Consider the following 24,221-nt stretch of genomic DNA (forward strand, 5'->3'; position numbering starts at 1 on the left):
AAGACCCTAAGATCCGACGCCAGCCACCCTCACCACTTCGCCAACACCAGGCTGAGCCTATGTTGTTGAGGTCAAGGAATTCAATGGTGATTTCATTGCCATTAAACTGATCCATTAGGTGGTATGATGTCATTTTGACATCATCTCTTAATTGTCTTCCAACAACACCTAAACTGTAGAATTGCAATTTATCAATGCCATAATTGGAATATCTATATTATTCACATCAATATTGTCTTTATGTTTTTGCTGCCAAGGATTTTACCCATGATGTTACTGCATTTTGTTGAACCAAAATAATAGGTGTTGTTGCATCATTACGATGACATAATCTAATAATTGCCTCTTAAATAAACAATAATTATGGGATATTGATTTGTTGGTACATTATGATGTTACACTGTAACTCTCTAACTATTGGTACTTGTGGTCAAAGAATGTAATGATGGTATTATTTGCTTCAATGCAACTCATATTGGAGGTTTCCTGCTGTTAGTATGATGTCATAATGTCTTATTTACCATTAAATCTATTAATGTCATGCTCTGATATTTCATCATCACATTTTGTATTCAAAGAGGCTTCCAGTTTTCTTTAAAATGCACATCTGGTTCTACAGTGCTTAACTGAATGATCTAAGTGGGTGATCATACGGTTTGAGGCCAAGGAATTCAATCATATTATTGTTACACTCAAGACATACTGCACATACTTTATCATCCTATACATTGGCCACAAAACCAAAGATAGACAGTTCAAAGCTAATTATGGCACTTAGAAATTGAAATTCTAGTTTATTTGTGCTTTTACATGACAATTCAGAGATGATGACGTCATCGTATAATCACAACACCTAATGGATGAGCTTAATTGAAAATATATCAACATCAAATTCCTTGACCTTAAAAACATCGACTTATAGTCCCTTAAAATCTCACTGTGGCATATTATAATCTAATAGCACGTTTTTATTTGTTTTAGAAGGAAATTACCATATGATGATATCTACAGAACACCATGCCTGGTGTTAGCTTAATGGTTAGGGTGGTGGGATTGGGATCCTAGGATCCTGTATTCAAATCCCCCTCGCTGTTGAATTAATACCAGGTGGGGTTGACTCTGCCTGTCATCCTTCAGTGGTCGGCAAAATGCGTGCCAGCTTGCTGGTATCCTGTGTTGGAGTGGCAACCCATCCAGGATTGTGCCCAATAGCCAAGGAGACTGCTTCGGCAGCACCAATGCTCTGCACAGAGTATGGTCCCAATGGATGGATACAAGACCCTCCCAGTTATCCAATTTTTTTGGAGCATAATTTTTTTTTATCTCTCAGCCCATGTGGTGCTTTGGTGAAAAGGGTGGTGCTTTTGTCCATCGTGTAACGATAGCATCATTAAGACACTAACTTAGAGCAAAATGTGGGTGGAGGGAGAATTTATATCGTGATGTGAATGGGCTAAAAGTGAAGTTAAAAGCAAGGCTTATTTTGGGCTTTATTAGTGTAAACATGCCATGACAATGGGGTAACCACACACAATGCACGGTCCGCAAAATGCGAGCGTCCCGATTTCTGACCACAGATCTCTAATCTACACTAAGTGGATTGGCTGTCATGGATGAATGTTGAAGTCAACGTGCCGCCATCTTGACACTCCTAAAATAAGCGACGAGATGCATTATTCATGCCGAGCGTGGCGTGGATTTGACGTTTTAAAATCGATCGCCCCGAGCCTGCTGAAAGATTTGTTAAAAACGATATGTGATCAAAGTGTCTTTGAATTGCTATTATTACGTGAAAATAGTATGCCCAATTGGAATCATGTGAACTTCCACTTCTTTTCTAACCCCTGCTGCAGCCATTTGCTCTTCAATTGCAAATTGTTCTGCACAAAAAAATTCATCATCACCTCAATAATTTTCATGGGCTTATAAAATAGTTACCGCCTTGTAAGTGAATAAAAAAAAAATCTATATTACTAAAACTCTCATCTTGTATATAGGTATGTATGTATGTGGGTGCCAACTCACCTAAGGGTCCCCAGGTCACCTCCTCAGATTTTGCTGGAAAAATTCTTAAATGTATATCTATATGGCTCTACCCACCATGCAAAAGATTACCTTTCAATTCCTCATAATTTGAAAAATATCTATCTCGAGAGACCTTTGAAATTTGGCCCGAAAAATGCCAAATGTGAAAAACGCATTTTTTTCCAACTTCAGTGGCTTATAATTTGATAATGGACTCCTCTAGAAAGCTAATATTGCAAATATTTACTAATTGGCATCCACATTTTTCAATTATGGCATCAGATAGCTTCTGGGATGCATATTTCTCACTCTATAGGAAGCTTAAAATGGCTTTTTGGCCAAAACGAGCTAAAATAAGGTGACACTATAGGAACCCTCCTGAAAATATGGAACAACTTCGAATTTTTCCCTCATAACACAGTGATTATAGGGTCATTATCTATCCATAGATACATTTTTGCTGGGATAATACAGTTAGGTGATGAATTATAGAAGTTTTAACATAAGCCCTTGCCTCCGAGGGCTCCAAAATGGACCAATTTTGTCCCCTGGTTTGACCATGTGGCTAGGGGTTTAGGATCTTCATTTTTTTTCTAAAGATTGCCTCATATAAGATGTGTCTACTGACCGAATAATTTTATCCAATGCCCATGGCTTCATCGTAAAATAAATTTTTATTTACATGCACGTTAAAAAAAAAAAAATTCACTTTTTTCATATTCAGAAGTTTATAAATCTTAAATGGAACTATCCAGGAAAGAGTTACTACAGAAGTTTATAAACTGGTATACAAAATTTCAGATTGTGGCATCAGAATGTCTCGAGAAAGTACATACTCCCAGTTTTAGGAAGCCAAATATGGCAATTTAGCCCACTTGGTACAAAACAAGGTGAACTTGCAGGGGTGCGCATGAGGCTAAATTATGCTTCTTATTAGACATTCGTGATAAGTGATAGTAAGTGTAGAAACAATTTAAGACTTTATTTGTCAATTTATTCAATGTGGAAACAAAATCAAGATCAAAATAAATTTTTAAATTAAGCAAATTTCTCCAAATCCTCAAAAAAGATCCCAGTATTTAGCAATAAATTTACTCATAAGGGAGGATCTTACGAAACAAGATTTTATTTGACTTACTGTGCACATTTTTCATGTGAAACTGGAAAGGATCACAACAGGAGGTCTGTCGACACTCATACTGGGAAAGGTATACAGTCTCATGATGTAGGCAAATACTGTCTTCTGAACTGAAAGCAATTCCTGATCTCCATGAAATCAATTCTTGTGACTTCTTCTCCAAAGAAGCAACTTGTTTTAGCCCAACCTTCATTGTATACTAGGTCTTGTGACACTCCTGGTCTAATTTGGTTCCAACAGTGCATCTACTTGTCAAACTTGTGCCACTGGGCCCAGGTTTTTCAGCATCAATTTCCTTTGTTTCCTCCTCTCTTTTGTTCTCCAAACAGACAAACAGACAGACAGGTTGACTGTGCTGCCCCTAGTGTTGTGACAGACCATTACTCCATCTCGTGGTGTCTGTCATAACTAATGACTTCTAATAGAGAACTGTAGGACGTTTTTTTTTAATATAATAATGTAGGACATGAACCCAAGCATATGTTTGGATTATCATTACAATAATTTATTTTTGAATAAAAAATGTACTTATAATTATTAATTTATGAGAAGAAAAATCTAAGTTGTAACATAACCTCAGTTAATGCCCCCTGCATATTCACCATTTTTGGTCAAAGTGGCATTTTCAACTTCCTACAGATAGAAACATTTGCATTTGTCAGGCATTCTGATAACAGATCCTTAAATTTCATATGCCAGTTTATAAATATTTGCAGTATCACTTTGCTGGAGTGTTCAGTTTCAGATTTATAAGATCATGAATATGAAAAAAGTGAATAATGAGAAAAAACGTTCATGTAAATAAAAATTAATTTTAATATGAAGCCATGGGCGTTAGATAAAATTATTCGGTCAGTACACACATATTATATGATGCAATCTTTAGACAAAAAAATGAAGATCCGAAACCCCTCGCCACATGGTCATCAAACCAGGGGACAAAATTGGGCCATTTTAGAGCCCTCGGAGGCAAGGGCTTATGGTAAAACTTTTATAATTCATCACCTAACTGTATTATCCCAACAAAAATGTATCTATGTATAGATAATGACCGTATAATCACTGTGTAATGAGGAAAAAAATTCTAAGTTGTTCCATATTTTCAGGAGGGCTCCTATAGTTTCACCTTATTTTATCTCGTTTTGGCCCATAAGCCATTTTTAACTTCCTATAGAGTGAGAAATATGCATCCCAGAGGCTATCTGATGCCAAAATTGAAAAATTTGGATGCCAATTCGTAAATAATTGCAATATTAACTTTCTGGAGGAGTCCATTACAAAATTATAAGCTCCTGAAGTTGAAAAAAAATGCGTTTTTCACATTTGGCATTTTTAGGGCCAAATTTCAAAGGTCTGATAGAGATAGATATTTTTAAACTATGAGGAATTGAAAGCTAATCTTTTGCAGGGTGGGTAGAGCCATATAGATCTACATTTAATAATTTTTCCAGCAAAATCTGAGGAGGTGACTTGGGGAGGTTTATGAAATTTAGGTGAGTTGGCACGGAATGACCCATGTATGTTCTCGAAATACAGCCAAAACGGTACACCATAGCGCAAAATATTTGGCCCACATGACTTAAAATTCTCCTGCGGTGTGCAGTATCAAGTTTCGTTCAAATTGGGCAACGAAAAAAAAATTATTAAAAAATCAATTCCCGATTCAGTCAAGTATTCTTCGGGAGAATTTGATCAATGCAAACAACCTCAGCGGTATAGTTTGCTGGAGCTATCTTTTATTTTATGATTTTTTTAGCAACCGCTGTCACAACAGGAACCCAACGGGTTCAAGGATCGTCTAGTAATAAATAATAATAAATAACAAACAAATAAAAAATACAAAAAAAATAAAAATAATAAAAAAACGAAATTGTAAAGACAAAAATGAGAAATTTTGAGGTAGTTATTCTTTCCCATTTTGTAGACATTTAATGTGGAATGTGGATATTGTCTTTTAAACCGTTAGCCCGAACACTGTTTGCCAAATTGTCACTTTTTGAAGACAAAATATTCAATGATACCTTTTCGAAAGTTGAGCATTACACTCATGTGAAGTTCACATTAACGGAGAGTAAAGTAACATATGCACGTTACACGTGTGTTGGCACACTTTGAGGCACTTACTGTAACAAACATGTGAAAATGTTTTGAAAATGAGTCGTTCAGTTTCTGTACGTTTATGATGCCTTTTTGCACATTATAAGACCCGTTGTCTGTGTGTCAGTTTTGCATCTCCTCCCGAACCACTAGTCACACAAACCTGGAAATGGTACGATATTAATTGCCAAGTACCCAATCAGGGCCCAAAAAATTGATTTGGACAAAAACAATTTTCATTATTCACATCAATATCGATAAATGCCCAGACAAAGCATGCATACGCAATTTTTGACGAGTACGCAATATGTATATGTCTGCCCAGTTGCCGAGGTAAGGCACCTGGGATGTCCCAAAGCGTTTGCTGTCCGAGGTTGAAGCATAGTCGTACGTATTAAATAGATTCACAAGGAACTTGGATGCAGGAGGAGGGCATGCGGCCCATCAAACCCCTGTGTCACATCTGTACCCCATTCATTCAATTTAACAGTTTCTCAATTTAAATTCACTGGTGGTGGGGATGTGGGGGTGGAGTAGGAAGGAGAACAATGGGGAAAGCATAGAAATCACCTACAAGGTGTTTTATGTTAATAACCAAGGACCCGGGCAGTGTGGGGTCAAGAAAATATGATTTGTACAAAAACGTTTTCACGAGTCACATCGATAAATGCTCAGACAAATAAAAGCAAACATGAACATTGAACATGCTTCATAACATTTTACAAATGTAAGCAATTGTTCCCCAAAATACCTTTTTTTAGGTTTTGGCCATGCCTCGGTGATCAACAACAGTGGTATATCATTGAAATAGTTTTTCACCGTTTCCCCATTCTTAAAATTCCCCCCCAAAAAAATTACAGCGACAAACAACACAACAAAAAGTGCCGGTGCTGGTGCCCATGGGGTTGCTCGACATGTTATACAAATATAATTGTGATGGAGTGGAGTCACTTTCTGGGTGTCCCCAATATGGCCACCACTCGGCTTCACAATCACTCGACCAACCAAGGTGGAGCTTCCCATCCAGTTAGTGCAGAGATCATTGGTCCCGACTAACCGTGGGGAGCAGGGTGAAACCACTTAGCAGTTCGAGAGTTATACAAATACACAGCATTACATGAAACGAGGGCTAGAATTGGTCCTAACATCTCAAACAAGCCTCGACATTGTATACAAAAAAAGAAAGGTGCTCAGCGAGCTTGCTATTTAACACAGGAAAAGGCCATTTGGCTCATCACGCCTGTGCTGCATCAAAATTTCAAATTTGTATACCCAAGGTTGCATCATTTATCCTGTCAGTTCACTTTATCCTTTTACAAGGGGGCTTCAAATTTGACCTGGACTTTTGTTTATCCTCAAAACAAAGCTTGTAAGTAGTATTATTATTACAACAACAATGACCGCAATGGGGTCACAACCTGTGACAAAAATACGGTGATGGGCCGATTGGGAAACACACATTTAAAGCACTCTTAAAAGATGAACAGCGTGATTGGGAAAAACAATTAATGCGCTATTAAAATATTAACTCGACACCTCTCATCCACATCAACCTCTGCCACGGCTATGTCAGAGCGAGCTGATTCGTTACAGTCATGGATTGTTTAACCCCAATATGAGGTTGTTCGAAAATTATGTAACGCTATCTTTTTTCTGGAGGCGCATACAGTGCGTGCCGATAGGCTTGATTAAACATTAATAATGATTTTTATTCGACATATGATTAGATACTTACTCATCATGAGTAATACTTGACCCAAACAAAGTCAATGGGAATCTGATGCAACAAAACCGAGCAGTATATAAGCAGCAGAGAACTACAGGCCTGATGTTTTAGGTGGATGGCGGCCATATTATTATTTTGTATGGTTGCCATGGTGAGTGGAGTCAAGCGACAAATGTGGGTTGGGTCTGGCAGCTGTCCAACCAATGGGTGCACATTTCAAAAATCGACTCCCAAAAACATCAGCTACAACCACGCGGAGCTCTCGTAGACCTGCGACTCGTCGCAGATAAAAACAATACATTACTTTTGAAGGTGTGCTCCAGCTTTGTGCACACACTTGCCCCATACGAGTGGAAACTTTTGGCTGCCTTCAATGTAGAATTCCTGAGGAGGTGTATGTAGCCAATGCATGACATCATCTTTTGTATCCCCGTTCAGGACAATATTCTTGTCCCCAGGGTGCTGTTTCATACGGACATCCTTGATGGGAAAGTCATTACCAAGCCGTGAAACCAAATGAGTGTAAATTTGAACAGAATTTATGTGTTCTTTGAACAGAAATATAATTTTAGGCTGTTCCACGCTCTCAGTTCCCTCACTCGTCGCCATCTTGATTTTCAGCAAGTTGTCGTGGGAAACATGTGATTATGGGTTATTCATTCATTGAGGTTATAATGTTGTGGGCTTGGTTCGGTGGCAATAAATGACCACTAGGTGGAGCAGTGGAGTCATGTCCCACCGAACATCCCGAATTTAGGTCGTGACTCTCGGACAACTCCGAAAGGTCACGGGTCACTTAGAGCAATGGTTCTCAACCTGGGGGGTCGCGAGATTGTTTTCGGGGGTCGCGGGAAGGTTGTGAAAACAAATAAACAAACAAATATATAATAAAGAAATTCATAAATATTTTTTGAAAATGATTTTTCAATTAAATCTCCCATACCAATGTTATAATGTAGTCATTATGAAACAGATTTGAGCAGCAAGTGAAATTAGTGTGTGTGTGTGTGTGTGTGTGTGTGTGTGTGTGTGTGTGTGTGTGTGTGTGTGTGTGTGTGTGTGTGTGCGTGTGTGTGCGTGCGCACGTGCGAGTGAGAGCGAGATCGAGAGCACGCATGCAACACAGTGGCGGGTGCTGAAAGTCAATGTTAGTGCTAGCTAACTACTACAAGGTGGCTGAATATGGATCGGTGGCTTGTCAAAAAACGTCTGCCAGCTCAAGATGCGGACAAAGACGACACATGTGAAGGTGGGCCAACTGTTACGAGTTCAACTGAAAAACGTAAGGCGCCAGCGGCAAATTTGGCCTCCAACAAGCGTCAGAAATATCAGACTGACTTTCTGCAGTACGGATTCACATGCCGAGCCAAAAATGAAGTGGAATATCCACAGTGTGTTCTGTATTCAGAAGTGCTTGCTCACGAAAGCTTGAAACCAGTGAAATTGAAGAGACATTTACAAACCAAACACCCATCCGACATTGACAAACCATTCGATTTTTTTGTCGTAAGGAGGGAGAACGACAGAGCCAAAAGACGACTGTACGTGAGCACTCTACAATCCCTTGTCAAAGCCCTGTTGGCTTCATATGAAGTGGCATACCTGGTTGCTCAATCCAAAAAGCCCCATACTATGGTAAAGAGCCTGATCCGCCCAGCAGTGATTGCGATGACCAGAGCTCTGCATGGTGAAAAAATAGCTAGGACACGAGGCTATTCCACTGTCTAATGACACAATGGCGAGGTGCATTGGTGAAATGGCCAACGACATTAAAGAGCAGCTCATTGAACGAGTGAAGAAAAGTGGAAGATTTTCCCTCCAAATTGACGAAACAACGGATGTTTCCAGTGATGCACAGTTACTTGTTTTTGCAAGATCTAGCTACGAGGGGGAAATGTACGAGGATATGTTGTTTTGCTCAACACTTGAAGGAACTTGCACTGGTCGTGACATCTTTAACAGACTGGACAGTAAAATGCGCGAGGAGGGGCTAATTTGGGAAAGTTGCATCTCTGTGTGTACAGATGGAGCTGGCGCCATGCAGGGGACAAGAAGGGGACTGAAAGCTAAAGTTTTGGAAGTGGTAGTTTTGGTAGTTTTTGTTTTGTTGTTTTGTTTTTTTGTATATTTTTGGTCAGTAATGCAAGGTTTGTGTACGTCTGGTAGCTGTCATGTGTGATAGTAACCTCTGTCTGCAGCAGAGGGTCGCTCAATCTTCTAGTCTGTGTCCCGTGCATAAATAGGCTACATACCGCTCTTTGCAATTAGAGAAGCCTTTTTTATGAATGTGGCTGGCTGTTTTTACTGTGTTATACATCAGAGTGTAAATAATTAATTTGTGATGCCAGTTTAGTTCTGTTTCGTTTTAACAGCTGGCAGTACCTAGGCGTTGACCAATGTGCTCCAGGCACTGTGGATTATTTTATGTGCTCTGTGACGTCACTGCAGTGTGTTTCAAGTGCGAGTCGGGAGGGGGGGGGTCGCGAACACAAACTTAAATTTTTGGGGGGGTCGCGGCTCCAGAAGGTTGAGAACGACTGACTTAGAGGACTGTGGTCGCCAATATTTCGACGGTGTGGGGCAGGGTTAATTGCCTAATTTCAATATACTTAAATACCCAAGTCGTCCAACTACCGGGGAAAACCACACCCTCGACCGATTTTGTCCGAATCGACTCGCTATCACTGACTCGGATCCGGCGTAACCGAGCGGAAGTTCCCAAAGCCGCGCCGGACCAAATGAAGAACCTACGGCACGAACAGTCTTACTAATTGGCAATTCGCACCATGTTAGGCCAATGGAGGAAAGCACAGAAAATGAGCTGGTACATTTAACAGGGGTTTATTTTACGATAATCAGGGAGGGGAGACACAGAGTTCAGTTAAACCGACTAAAAGCAATGCAGGTATGTACAAGGCACTTAAACAATCCAACTTAAAGACGGGCCCATGGACGGACACACACACACACACGAAATGGACCCGTGGGTCTTTAGTCAGTCTTCAGCCCAGGAGAGAAAGGCGAGCTGGGGGACCAGAGCCTCGCCGGTACCTGTCTCGCCTCATGCGGTCACACCGACCCGAACCACTGGTGGGACTCGAACCCATGACTTGAAGTCCACGGCCCACGAACGAGACCGCTCAACCATGACCACCACTGCCTCAGACCGCTCCAACCACCACACATGACCGTCTGCCACGATGACAGCCTGCTCAGAATCGCCACGATCCTCCTATCTGCCATCCTCTCGACTCTCACAACCACTCTGCCGTCACCACGATCACCCGGTCTGCCAAAAAACGGCTCCACACAACCATTGTACTCCTCTTTTGGTGGGAGGGGCCTCTTCTCCTCGCCACTCGCCTCCTGATTGGCCGGGGGGTTGTCGGACGACTCGTGGCCTCCGTTGATTGGACGAGCTCACGGTGGGTGGAAGGAACCTCACCCCTGTACGTGACACGATGCACGTGGGCAATGGCGTTGTTGTTGTAGTTGTTGATGTAGAGGATGTAGTTGTTGAAGTTGTAAAAAAAAAAAACTAACTGGAAAATAACTCGTAGCGCACACAAGGTAGGATTCTAACTATTAACACATACTTATCGAAATAACTGAACTATGGGGACTCTGGCTGCTTGTGTGCACAAGGTTTCCAAATCCATAACAATAATACACCCTGCTGTTGGTTTAATTATCACTGGGAGTGCAACTGTGATGCCAATTCAGTGCCCCCCTGTAGGCTGGCCAGGGTGCCGGCGATAGCTCACCTTCTCTTTGTGAAGGACAACGTGAAATCATTGACGTCCACCAATAAGACAAGATGCCTAATTCAACGTCCATCTGAGCAACGACATGCATAATGATGCCCTGTCCTGCCTGTGAGACACCAGGACGACAGTTTAGCCGGGTCAGGATTCAAACCCAGGCTACACGGCTCAGAGACGATTGTGCATATGTTTAGATGGTCTACCGTCCATGGCTGTAGATTTGTAGCTTTTTGAAAAGGAAATTTGACCTTTTGACAGTGTTCGTAACCATGACCCATAATCAGGGGCTGGCAGGATTGGCCTCCGCCCTTGAAGTTTAGGGCCTAGGCCATCCTGCCAGTTTGTGATTATGGTAATGGTGACATGCTTGAAGGTTAAAAAATATATATATATATATTGAAATAACTACAAATCTACAATCATTGCTATGTTTTTTTTTTAATAAACAAAAGTCCAGGTCAGATTTGAAGCATCTTGTAATGGCATCAACACCCCCATGATAATAATTAGCATCCATGAGTCATTCATTTCAGGGGCTGTACAGAAAATAAGCGATGCTTTGTGGGTGGGGAGGTGTTTCCTGGAGCATCACCGAGTGTCACGGGAGGGGGGAAGGTGGAGTGGGTGGAGGGGGTGGGGTGGGGTGGGTGGGGGTGATGTGGACGAGGAAGAGCTTGTCGGAGCCACAGTCAAGTGACACAATCTTCACCTTCATGGGCACAGACATCTTTGATTTGAAGTTTGTGGGTTGAAGTATTTTGACATATAGATTAAAGACAAATTAAAATATAACAGAAATTCTGAAGTGTTGGCCAGTAAAGGAAACCAGAGAATGTACTTTCTCAGGAAGAGAAAAGGTTTCATCTTGATAATGGTATCATGGCTCATTTTTTTATCAGTATCTGATCCAAAGTCGTCTGACTTTCATTTTTATATGTATACCGTGTTGAGGTTCATAGAGGAACTAGAACACAGAACATTCCAGGATGTAACAGAAGGAAAAGAAGAGCAGAAACAGATGGGTGGGGGAGGGGTTGAGGGACAAACATAAACAGCAGGGTTGAGGGACAAGATAGAGGGAGACATGGAGAAATAAGGGATATGGCAAACAATGACAGCAAAGGGGAGAAGACACAAGGGGGTGAATAAGATGGATCGAGCCACAAACTCTCAATCACAGAAGTTAAAGGAAAAACAGAAAGAGGTGGCCTTTGGGAGGATTATTTGGTTTCGGATCGGGGATGATCTGAGATGGTGGTGAACAGCTGTCTTGAAGACCTGGAGGGAAGAATGAGATCGAAGAAAATGTGGAAGTATGTTCCACAGGTGGGAAAAAAAAAAGAGAAATGAATGAGTGGAGGTGAGCAGTGATCCGAGATTTTAGGTAGTTTCACGAGAGGGAGGTTACTGGCAGAGCTTGTGCACCCTGCAGAAACCTGGAGGGGGGGGATGGGGGCAGAACATGAAAAGGGCAGAGGATGCAAGACCAGATATAAGGCAGTAGAAGACAGAGAGACCACCGACCTGTGATAGGAAAGCGATAGGACAAAAGACTCAGCTTCATCGTGGGAGATTCCAATGATCTTGAAGGTCTTGGTTTCCACAGCGTCATGCTGAGCAATATGTGAAGCAGGGGAGCCAGCACAGAGGCGAGAGCAGTACTCAGTCAAGCTGTGGATGAAAGCCTTGTCGGTGGATAGGAGTTCAGGTGTGCCAAGGAAGGACTTTGTACGATGGAGGATGCCCAGTCGGTGACTAGCTTTGGAAGCCAACTCAGACATGTGAATCGCTCAAAAAAAGATAATGGCTGATGGTGAGGTCCAAAAGCTTGATTTGTACTTTTGATAACTTGTGAAAAGAAAGTGTGAATGAACGAGAAAGACCCATGAAGATTGCACAATGAGTAAATTAGACAAAACGTTTCCTAAAAACAAACAAATAAATAAATAAATAAATCGTTATTTGTGTGAGAAACACGTTCTACTTAAATTTCATAAGATGATGTAAGACCCATCACACGAACTGCATAACTGTTCGAGTTCCAATCATTCAGACATCTGCCTGCCATTCATATACCCTTCGCTGACATTTTTCACTTACGCTAATCCTTTTTGCCAAATGCCATCCATATGTTCCATGGTAATGTGGAAAAAAAGTTTTGATACAATGTACACTATAGTATATCTGCAGCCTGGTGGCTGATCCATTGTTGTCATCATGTTATCAATATAATTTTTTGTTCTTGAATTCCCAGTGGATGTCAAATTTCTGCTTAATAACATGGGCAATAAATTATCTTAAATCTTGAATCTTGCATTCCCCTTCACCACGACAGGACGTGCCAATTTCGAACGACCTTGCTTTTCGCTTCAATTTGTCTAACATTGCAGAGGTGTTGTTTTCAATCGTTGATTCAAAGAAAGCTACGAGAGGGCATTTCCGAAAAGAAGAAAGGAGGAAGTTCAACTATAAGTTTGTAAAAATTGGATGGAGTTGAAGGGCATCGTTAAATTATTGACTGAGCTGTCAGATGCCACCGATAAAAAAAAGCAACTTGCAGAATGGAAGCTGCTTGAAATTTTAAAAAGGCGACATTGCTTTCATTCACAGAGTCGCATGTTTTTTTTTAGGGTTGGGGTCAGATAAAGCATCACCTGGCGTCATGGGGGTGCGGGAGAGGTGGGAGGGTGAGGGGGATGCGGCAGGTGTCAAAAAGCTGCCAAAAAGATTCACATATTTTTTTGTATGGCCGTTAATCCAATGACATCGTGGTGTGAACATCGTATCGATCCGAAACCTCATTTATGTCTTCATGAATGCACATGGGGCAGCCAGATTAATGACGGCACAAGTTCGAGTAGATATTACTACAGCGGATGTTTAAAAATGCTCGAACGAGATCGAATAGTCGAAGACATGCACGCACCCACGCTTAAAAAAGGTAAAACGAGTCATACAGATAAATAACAAAATAAATTTACATATTTTCTCTTATTAGAACTACTGGTGATTGCAAAATTGAGATTAAACGTTGGCATGTCTTTGACAATTCCGAGTATCTTGCTTTGAGAACTTTGGGAACACCCCTCGTAGCAACACGACATCATGAGGGCAGTTTTATTCACGTTTGATTGAGTGAAGATCAGAAACGACTGAGCTGTCAATAATAATTATTAGTCCCCTACAGGTTTCACTGGAGGGGCCGATAGGTTTGCTCTCCATCTGTCCGTCTATCCGTCCGTCTGTCCCATCTGTGGTATTTCCGACATTTTTTTCCCATATCCTGCAACATCTTCAACGGAAACTTGATACGTGGTTATGTTATGATAAGTTACAGAACAATTTCGAGTTTCAGGTCATTTCGCCATTTTTTCACAGAGTTATCCCCTTTTTAAACTTATAAAATATCACGTATTATACACGGGTCAGTGTTCAGTTGAATTGACTGCACCCCACTGCTTTACACCCATTGGCTGGACAGCCAACCTGACTCCACCCCAATAAAATCATGCACCACCATTGCATGAAGCAGCACAGACTGATAGGCCTTAGGCCTTGGGTGTTGGTCCACGACCCAGTGCGGTTGGCATGATCTCAGGTGTATAACCACGTGTATTATATATGCACATAAGCCGTAAGCATGTTTTTGCTTCATGTAAATACATTGGGGTATTTTTTAATATGAAACAAGCAAAGTCGAGAAACAAACGAAACATGGTCGGATAGAGAGATTCTTCTTCTTCGTTATGGTTGCGGTAGCGCCTCGAGCATGCGTTAAAGCAAACGACTGTAATTGTTATCTCTGGTTTGTTATCCTAGTTGTCTCTGTTGGTTTCACCTCTACAAAAGATACCGGTCGATGAAAATTGTTTTTCCTTTTATTTTTGCCAAATAGACCCAAATTCAGTGGTTTTGAGGGTTTCTTCTTCTTTATTTTTTGTTCTGATATCGGCTCGAGCGTGCGTTAAATGCAAACAAATTTTTAATCTAATGAACATTCATTGGGACTGGAAGGGGACATCTTATGCAAAGCAATTCTCGCTCTTGTTTATTTCTATCATTGTCAAAAGCAGGGAAGCATATATTAGGGAAGTCTCCCTCTCTCTCCCTCTCTCTCTCCCTCTCTCTCTCCCTCTCTCTCTCCCTCTCTCTCTCCCCCTCTCTCTCCCCCTCTCTCTCCCCCTCTCTCTCCCCCTCTCTCTCCCCTCTCTCTCCCCCTCTCTCTCCCCCTCTCTCTCCCCCTCTCTCTCCCTCTCTCTCCCCCTCTCTCTCCCCCTCTCTCTCCCTCTCTCTCTCTCTCTCTCTCTCTCTCTCTCTCTCTCTCTCTCTCTCTCTCTCTCTCTCTCTCTCTCTCTCTACCTCTTCTTCTGCTTCTTCAAAGCAAGTCTCTTCCTCTTCTACTTATTCTTCTTCTTCCGTATGCAGCACAACGCTGCGAGTGGCATCGTTGGCTGGGAGTGAGGCTGTGTTGGTGGTGGTGATAGCTCGCCTACTCTTTGTGAAGGACACCATGGGATCTTTACATCCACCTACTAATGCTGGCAGATGGGACGCCCAGTTTAACGGTCATCCGAGGGACGGCACAAGCATTTGGTGTCTCGCCCTGCTTGTGAGGCCCAGAATGACAGTTTGTAGCTAGGTAAAGATTCGAACCCAGGCTATATCATCTCAGAGGTGGGTGTGCCCACCTCTAGGTTACCCTGCCAGCACATGGGCAGGGATTCAATGGGCAGCATCATTATGGATCGCCACCCAGAAGGAGCATATGTATTGGTCATGGGTTAACAAATTATTCAACACAGTCATTGGACATCTGTTTCGGTCTAAATGTCATCATCAGCAAAAAAACAACGCATTAAAAGAGTGAGGAAATGGGGATAAGGGAGTGATTGAGACTGAGAAGGCAAAATGTAGGGGCGAGACTGGGTGCAAGTGAGACTCTGATCAAGACTGTGTGTGTGTGTGTGTGTGTGTGTGTGTGTGTGTGTGTGTGTGTGTGTGTGTGTGTGTGTGTGTGTGTGTGTGTGTGTGTGTGTGTGTGTGTGTGTGTGTGTGTGTGTGTGTGTGTGTGTGTGTGGAGTCGAGGGTGTGGGAGCATGACTGAAAATATGACTGAGGGAGTGAGAGTATGCAGGTGACATCAAAGAAAGTTAGATCCGAACTCACCTGCGGGGTCGGAAACGGAACAAGGCATCGCCTGTTGGAGTGAGGACACCAAGGCCTGCACGACCGTTGTCGATTTTCACTTGCGGCTGGTCGGGCAATATCTCAAGGTCGAGGACTGCAATGAGCAAAAACAGGAACTGCTTGATCTCATTGAGGGCCAGAAAGCGACCGGGACACATGGACACACCAGATCCGAAGGGCATGAGATAGTGATGCAGCTTCTGTCCGCCTTTGTAAAAGTTTGTCTTCTCCTGCCCGTTCTCCAAGAAGCGATCGTACTTGTAGATCTGTGCGGCACACAATTAATGCACCATCATGAGACCCGACAAACATGGCGCGCCGTGCACGAGCTGCAATATAAAAAAATGAAAAGCACTGCAAATTAGATGGATATATTTACGACATGAAAAACGGCTGACCATATGATTCCAATACCCATGTTGCTGTTCCACACATAGTTTGCAACTGCAGTAGCGTTCCAGAGAACGATGCCATTCAACCTTTGACATTGCATGTCCACATGGCGTCATGTCCATTGTTGCTTAGTGGTGTGTCACCCCACAACTTGTACAGAAGGAGTTTTTGTTCTTCAACGCAATGAATATTTCCTTCGAGGCCGAGAAACGTTTTTCGAGTCACAATATTGTGTACGGTGTGAGTTGCTTGTGATCGCTCACAAGGAACGTTGAAGCAGGAGTAGTAGGCCATTAGGCCCATTCAAAGCCTATACTATGATAGCCAAGTTATGATTGCTTGTCCATACTCTATCCATTTTGTTGTTTGTTTGTTTTTTTTTTTTAATTCTGAGCATCAAGCAAGGAAGCAAGAATGTACATTTTAAAGTCTTCTTTAAGTGTTTGTATGACCCGGCCAGGGTTCCAACCACCGAACTCGCAGACAGAGAGCGGACGCTCCAACCATTACAACACCGAATCTGGTGAGTGCATTCATTGTAGTCATATACTTACTGAACAAAACAACATGAATGAAACATTGTCCACAAAAAAAAGGAAAACATTGGTTGGAAGTGCCATTGAATGTAAGGAAAATATACCGGGGGGGATACGCGAGCTCACTCCCGCCATCCAAAAAGGGGACCAAAGGAATGGAATTCTGTCTGAGGATTTAAAGAACATCACTTGTAAAGCCTCGGTAATGAACTTAGCAGGTATGGTGATACGATAAAGGGCAAAAAGTTTAAAATTAATTTTAAAAAACGTAAATGCGAAAAAATGCACGAATTCAAGGCGCACCGTTTGAAGCCCAGCCTGGCGGTCGTGCCTCGGAGGGACTATTTGATGCGGCAGAGGGGATGCGAAGGCGGCGCGTCTCCGTGAAGCTCGGCGAGGAGCAGCGCCTGGAGCGGGAGATAAGCGGTTGTAAGGAATTGCGGGCGGCTCGCTGGTGACAGCGGGCATCGGCTCATGTGGGAGTATTAATGGTGCGGTGTCAGCTCGGAATTAAAAACGTGCAGCTGCAGAAGGATTACTGTGCGGTGTCTGCTCTTCGCGTCCGATTTGGCCGCTGGATGGAGGGAGCGATGAAGTACGGCCGTGGCATGCTCAACGTGCTGTTGAGTTCGACATATGATGGAGGCGCGACCTTAAAACACAGCCCCAGTTAGAGGCTCCCCCATGAGCGATTCTTGGGTGGCTCAGTAAATACATCATCGGACGATGTGCAGTGGTGGCCTTCTCTTGTTTCTCTCTCCTGCTACAAAATAGTCATGCGGTTAAAAAAAAGTAAATTTTAAAAAGATTAAAAACAATGTCCTATATATACAAAGAACGGTGAAACTCCTCTGTGCGACTGTCGGGCGTGCAGCCCCAAGGCTAAAATAATTATTCGTTTTTGGACTTTTTAGAATTGTTTTTGGGAATTGCGACTCCTGGCCATTTTAACGATCATTATGATCCATCAAAGCTGGGAGTTTCAGAGGAAAAACGTATTGCTTTTGGATGTCCCTTTATTGAGGTCATTGACCGCGATCTCTGAAAAAGTAAAGAAGAATAAGAACAATTCTTGGTGCTGTGTTAAGTATATTTTTTGTCTCATTTTTGGTTTACAATGTCAGTCGATAAAATGTAACAACCGTTTGATTTTCCACACTTTTGGCGGATTTACATTAAACAACCAGGCAGGATTGGTTGAGCGTGTTTTTAACGTCTTTCTCCAACCAACAATCTGGAAATGTCAAGGCAATTCATCATTGCCGGCTCTTAGTTTGCAGAAAGACGTTCAGTGATTTGAATCGGTGTCGTCAACATGGGAAATGAGAGGATATATATATATATATATATAAATATATATATATATATATATATATATATATATATATATATATATATATCTTCTTCTTTCGGCTGCTCCTGTTAGGGGTCGCCACAGCGGATCATCCGAATGACCCGCATAGTGATTTGGCACGTTTTACGCCGGATGCCCTTCCTGACGCAACCCTGGTCACCTCTGACAACACAGGGATATGGTACACCTATTTTAACCGGGGTATACACCGGCCCAGTATACTGGTACTCATTTCGCCGACCTCAGAAGGATGACAGGCTGAGTCAACCCCCTGGTGTATTAATTCAGTGGCTCAACGGGGCTTGAACTCAGGACCTCTTGGATCCCAAGCCGCTGCCCTAACCACTGCGCCAACACCAGGCTTAATACATATATATATATATATATATATATATATATATATATATATATATATATATATATATATATATATATATATATATATATATATATATATATATATATATATATATATATATATATATATATATATATATATATATATATATATATATTGTGTCCATCCCTGATTTTATGGAGTAGAATTGTGGGAAAGGCTGAAACGCGGTGCTCCCAGGGTTAGCAACTGAGTCAGGAACGACCGGCCCATCAAAAGCCGTCTGCAGATGTCCGCAACGTTTCCACGTGTGTGTGTGTGTGTCCGGAACGTGTCTCATGTCGTGTCGGTCAGGCTGTGACCGAGCGCCTCGTGCGATGTGACAGTGCAGAGAGGGAGGTAGACTTTTGAAGATCAACATCCTTGTGCCCTCACCTTTTTAAAAGAGTGAATTAAGTTATTACAGCAATCATTCTTTCAATAACACTGCACAATACTGACTGCACTAGAATGACTCCACGATGGTGACCGATACTACTGGACTGGTCACATGGTTAAAAGCAACAACTCCATTGAAATGAACATATTGTATTCTTTTCAATGTACCGATTCCACTGTGATGTACCCTTACAGTACAAGTACTGTAATGCGTCTACATTTCTTCATCCACCTGTACACCTCAATGGTCGCTTCCTTTCCTTCACCCTTACATTCTCTCGCCAATGGAACCGACTCTGCTGTGCCTTTTCTCTTGTAGCCCTCCCTCCAGTCCTTCAACGGTGCTGCCCGTCGTCACCTCATGCTTTCACTCATTCCCACCCCTGCTCTCTTCTACTATCATGATGACCCCCAAAGCCTGGTGTTGGCTCAACAGTTAAGGTGGCTGTCTTAAGATCGTAAGTTCTTCAGTTCGAGCCCATGTCATGCTGTTGAATCAACACCAAGTGGAGTTGACTCAGCCTGTTATCCTTCGAAGGTTGGCAAATGAATACCAGTTTAGTGGAAATAGAGGGCACTGCATCGGCGGCACAACCGTGCCCACAGAAAATGATGCAACCAACAGCTACAGGCTGCACACAATAACTAACCATAACCCCCCTCTGACTCATTAATTTCCTTTATTCCACACATATTCTCAAATGTGATGTCCTTTTCTCCCTTTTCTCCTCTCATACTCGAAGTCCGTGAACCTGCTGCCATCTGTTGTTGCGGCCCTCCAACAGCCGAGATTCATGTGTCCAAAAAAGTTAAAACCCAAACGGAAAGGCCAAATACTGGCAAAAATGTGAGCCCCAGAGGCGTTGTTATTCAATATATATATATATATATATATATATATATATATATATATATATATATATATATATATATATATATATATATATATATATATATATCCTGTCCTTCACGCAGCGGGAGACAGCGCTTTGCAATCACTTCTGTGTGTGTGCATGTGTGTGTCTGTCTGTCTGTGCGTCCGTCTATGTGTCTGTCCAGGCCGTAACCCTTTTACCATTTGAGCTTTTGTCATCATTTTTTCAACAAATGTTTATTATGAGAATATGGAGAAGACAAAATTGTGTTGGTCAAAATAATTTGGTCAAAAGGTCAAAGGTCAGCGTGACATAAAACCGTCAATTTTCATCCAATCCACCTCAAAATTTAATTACCATTTGAGCTTTTGTCATCAAATTTTCAACAAACGTTTATTATGAGAATATGGAGAAGAGAAACTAATAATTCGGTCAAAATGTGAAAAGGTCAAAGAAGAAGGCTGAACACAAAGCGGACGAGTTTTGCATTGTCAGATGCTTTGTCGTTATTTCACACACACACACACACACACACACACACACACACACACACACACACACACACACACACACACACACACACACACACACACACACACACACACACACACACACACACACACACACACACACACACACCTCTGAGCTGTTTAGTCTGCGTTCAAATGTCGACTTAACTATAAACTGTCATCCCGGCGTTTTTCGGATGGACGTGAAACTGGGCGTCTCATCCGGCAGCATAGATTGGCGGACCGTAAAGATCCCAAGATGTCCTTCGGGAAGAGGAAGTGACGTATCACCAGCATCCTGAACAAATGACAAATTGTTGCCCCGACACCCACTGGCAAGACAACGACAAACCACCCAGTGTAATCCTTCCTCGCTGTGAAGGTGCTTTGGCAGCACTGAGTCTGCTTCAAGGCCGAGCACCATGATTTGGTTTTCGACTCTTTGAGAAACTTTCGCCGAGACGCCTTCGGCCATCGAGTTGGTGCCAAGCACAGGATTCCATTTCCACACGATAAGGATGGGCCCCTGTTAGAAACCATTATATAAAACTCTTGGGTGGCGTGTGTAATCGTAAAATGAGCTTTCCCTATTACGTATTCCAGTCAATCCCACTCTTTGTCAAGGGTTTTGGATGACATGGTCACTCAGAGAGACCACACTCGACTCTAAGCTGTCCAGCAAGGCTTCGATTCCCAAAGGAAGAGGACGCTTCTGGACTGGCGTTGCATGAAAGAATGGGCTTTTTTTGGAGGATATGGTAAGCAGACTGACCAGACTGTGAGCACTCAGGCTGCGATACATGTTCAAGATCCCACGGTGGACTTCGCGAAGAGTGGGTAAGCTGTCACCGGCACCCTGAACGAATTACAAATTTCTGCTCTCACCTGTAGAGGGCATTGCATCAGTGGCCGCACCCTCAGACACAAACCAGCAGCCAGGTGCTGCATACAAAATGAAAATCATGAATCGAGTCCGATGCGTTTGAAGATGTAGCATCACCGCAAGCACAAAAAGCATGATTGAATTTAACATGACCACACCAACAACAATATTAATTGTCATCCATACACATTGTAACACACCACAAAGGATGACATCCCATTGTGAGTAGCGCATGTGCAAAGGTGGCTGGGGGAATCTCGAACCTCTGGCTCTGGGTAGATCTCTGGATCAAGGTGCAGAGCTGTTTGCGGATGCATTGCCACCCAATCGTTTTTGCGCAGAGGGACCGTGCGCCCGGGTTCCAGTTCGAGGTCTAGGTCATCCTGAGCCACACGGATGTTGATCGAGGCACTACATAGACGAAGGCTCTCGCTGATAGCACTGCCTGCAGGGAGGGGAAAGGCTTAGGCCACAGTGCAGCATCAGTGGAACATTTCAATTGGTCACCTGATTACTGATCACTTTATATTACTTGAACTACTGTGTATCTGAGTGGGTGGTGACTTTGCAAAACCACCTACCTAAGCACACAAGGTTAGGCAGTGTGGTTGGACTCAGCTTCAGGAGCGAGCTTGGCTTTGGATACTGCCCTGTAGATTTCAGTACATCATCCACCTCTTTGCGGATGACAGTGAGAGCATCAGGGTGGCAGAGCAGGTGGTACAGAGCCCAAAATGCAGCGGGAAGTGTATTGCCCAGTGAGGCCCAGAGAAAGGCCAGGTGGTGACCTGTGAAGATACAATCAGCATAATGTTGAGGAATTAATTATTGGGGGGGGGGGTGCCAGGAATAAAGACGTCAAAGTCATTGGTAGGGTAAAGAAGATGAGAGTTGGGACTATTTAGACATTTACAGTTTTAAGGCAGGACTCTTTCAGATGGACAGTGGTTCATGTATGGAATCGTCTTCCCCGAAAGGTAGTAGTAAAATATATAGGGGGTCGAGGGGGGTGGGGGGGGTCGGCTGACAGGACAGTGCCAGGCAGCTATAAGTGAAGCTAATTGAGATTTTGGTTGTATTCGTGGGTGGATAAATTATCAATCAAAGGAGGTACTTTTCATACTCCACAGGAATTTAGTGAGGCCTCATTAAGAGTATCGTGTGCAGTTTTTTCCACCACATCTGAGGCAGGACATTTGTTCCAGAGAGAGGGTTCAGTGAAGGGCTACTAGATTGATTCCAGGGCTAGCTAAACCAAGCTATGAGGAGCGGCTGAAGACAGAACTTTATACATTAGAAAGGAGGTGGTTATGAGGGAATATGAGAGAGATGTTTAAGACAATGAAGGGTACAACCAAAACAAGTGCAGAAGAGGCCCCGCACCTCACCAAGTGTGGCCATCTCCCAGCCCTGCTACTCACCGCGTGCGCTTGTTACCCGGCCTCTCAATGAGTGTGGCTGTTACCCGGTCCCTCAACTATTGTGCCCGTTATCCGACTTCATCCCTCACTGAATATGTCCGTTACCCAGCCCTGCACCTCAATGAGAGTTCCCATTATTTGGCCTCTCCCCAAGTGCGTCAGTTACCCAGCTCCACCCCTCAACAATAGTTCCTTTATATGGCTCCACCCCTCGCTGGGTGTGCCAGTTACCCAGCCCCGCACCAAAACGTGAGTTCCCGTTTCCCAGCGCTGCACCAAAACACGAGTTCCCATTAGTCAGCCCAACACCAAAACACGAGTTCCCGTTACCCAGCCCCGCACCAAAACGCGAGTTCCCGTTACCTAGCCCAACACCAAAATGCGAGTTCCCGTTACCCAACCCCGCACCAAAACACGAGTTCCCGTTACCCAGCCCCGCACCAAAAGTTGAGTTCCCGTTACCTAGCCCAGTACCAAAATGCGAGTTCCCGTTACCCAACCCCACACCAAAACGCGAGTTCCTGTTACCAACCCAGTATCAAAATGCGAGTTCCCGTTACCCAACCCCACACCAAAATGCGAGTTCCCGTTACCCAACCCCACACCAAAACACGAGTTCCCATTCGTCAGCCCAACACCAAACGCGAGTTCCCATTAGTCAGCCCAACACCAAAACACGAGTTCCCATTAGTCAGCCCAACACCAACACCAAACGCGAGTTCCCATTAGTCAGCCCAACACCAAAACACGAGTTCCCGTTACCCAGCCCCGCACCAAAAGTTGAGTTCCCGTTACCTAGCCCAGTACCAAAATGCGAGTTCCCGTTACCCAGCCCCGCACCAAAACGCGAGTTCCCGTTACCCAACCCCACACCAAAACGCGAGTTCCCGTTACCCAGCCCCGCACCAAAACACGAGTTCCCGTTACCCAGCCCCGCACCAAAAGTTGAGTTCCCGTTACCTAGCCCAACACCAAAATGCGAGTTCCCGTTACCCAGCCCCGCACCAAAACGCGAGTTCCCGTTACCCAACCCCACACCAAAACGCGAGTTCCCGTTACCCAGCCCCGCACCAAAACACGAGTTCCCGTTACCCAGCCCCGCACCAAAAGTTGAGTTCCCGTTACCTAGCCCAGTACCAAAATGCGAGTTCCCGTTACCCAACCCCACACCAAAACGCGAGTTCCTGTTACCAACCCAGTATCAAAATGCGAGTTCCCGTTACCCAACCCCACACCAAAACACGAGTTCCCATTCGTCAGCCCAACACCAAACGCGAGTTCCCATTAGTCAGCCCAACACCAAAACACGAGTTCCCATTAGTCAGCCCAACACCAACACCAAACGCGAGTTCCCATTAGTCAGCCCAACACCAAAACACGAGTTCCCGTTACCCAGCCCCGCACCAAAAGTTGAGTTCCCGTTACCTAGCCCAGTACCAAAATGCGAGTTCCCGTTACCCAGCCCCGCACCAAAACGCGAGTTCCCGTTACCCAACCCCACACCAAAACGCGAGTTCCCATTACCCAGCCCCGCACCA

General features: G+C 43.4%; 1 protein-coding gene across 3 annotated transcripts in view; it reads right to left on the reverse strand.

Moving 5' to 3' along the window:
* Positions 1–24,221, reverse strand: part of LOC147035333 (cytochrome P450 7B1-like) — a 91,067-nt gene that overhangs the window by 12,470 nt on the left and 54,376 nt on the right. The window contains exons 5-7 of one of the 3 annotated variants that reach the window (XM_085896833.1): positions 21,844–22,050; positions 21,526–21,707; positions 15,917–16,203 (exon numbers count right to left, since the gene is read on the reverse strand). In XM_085896833.1, the coding sequence (XP_085752959.1) occupies positions 15,917–16,203; positions 21,526–21,707; positions 21,844–22,050 (676 nt within the window). Of the gene's footprint in view, positions 1–15,912; positions 16,204–21,462; positions 21,708–21,843; positions 22,051–24,221 lie in introns of those variants that run through there. The other 2 variants (XM_085896823.1, XM_085896842.1) reach the window with 2 other exon arrangements.

Source organism: Eptatretus burgeri, chromosome 1, assembly GCF_056783735.1.
Source record: "Eptatretus burgeri isolate ZD-2024b chromosome 1, Ebu_testis_v1, whole genome shotgun sequence".
NCBI classification, from domain to species: domain Eukaryota; kingdom Metazoa; phylum Chordata; class Myxini; order Myxiniformes; family Myxinidae; genus Eptatretus; species Eptatretus burgeri.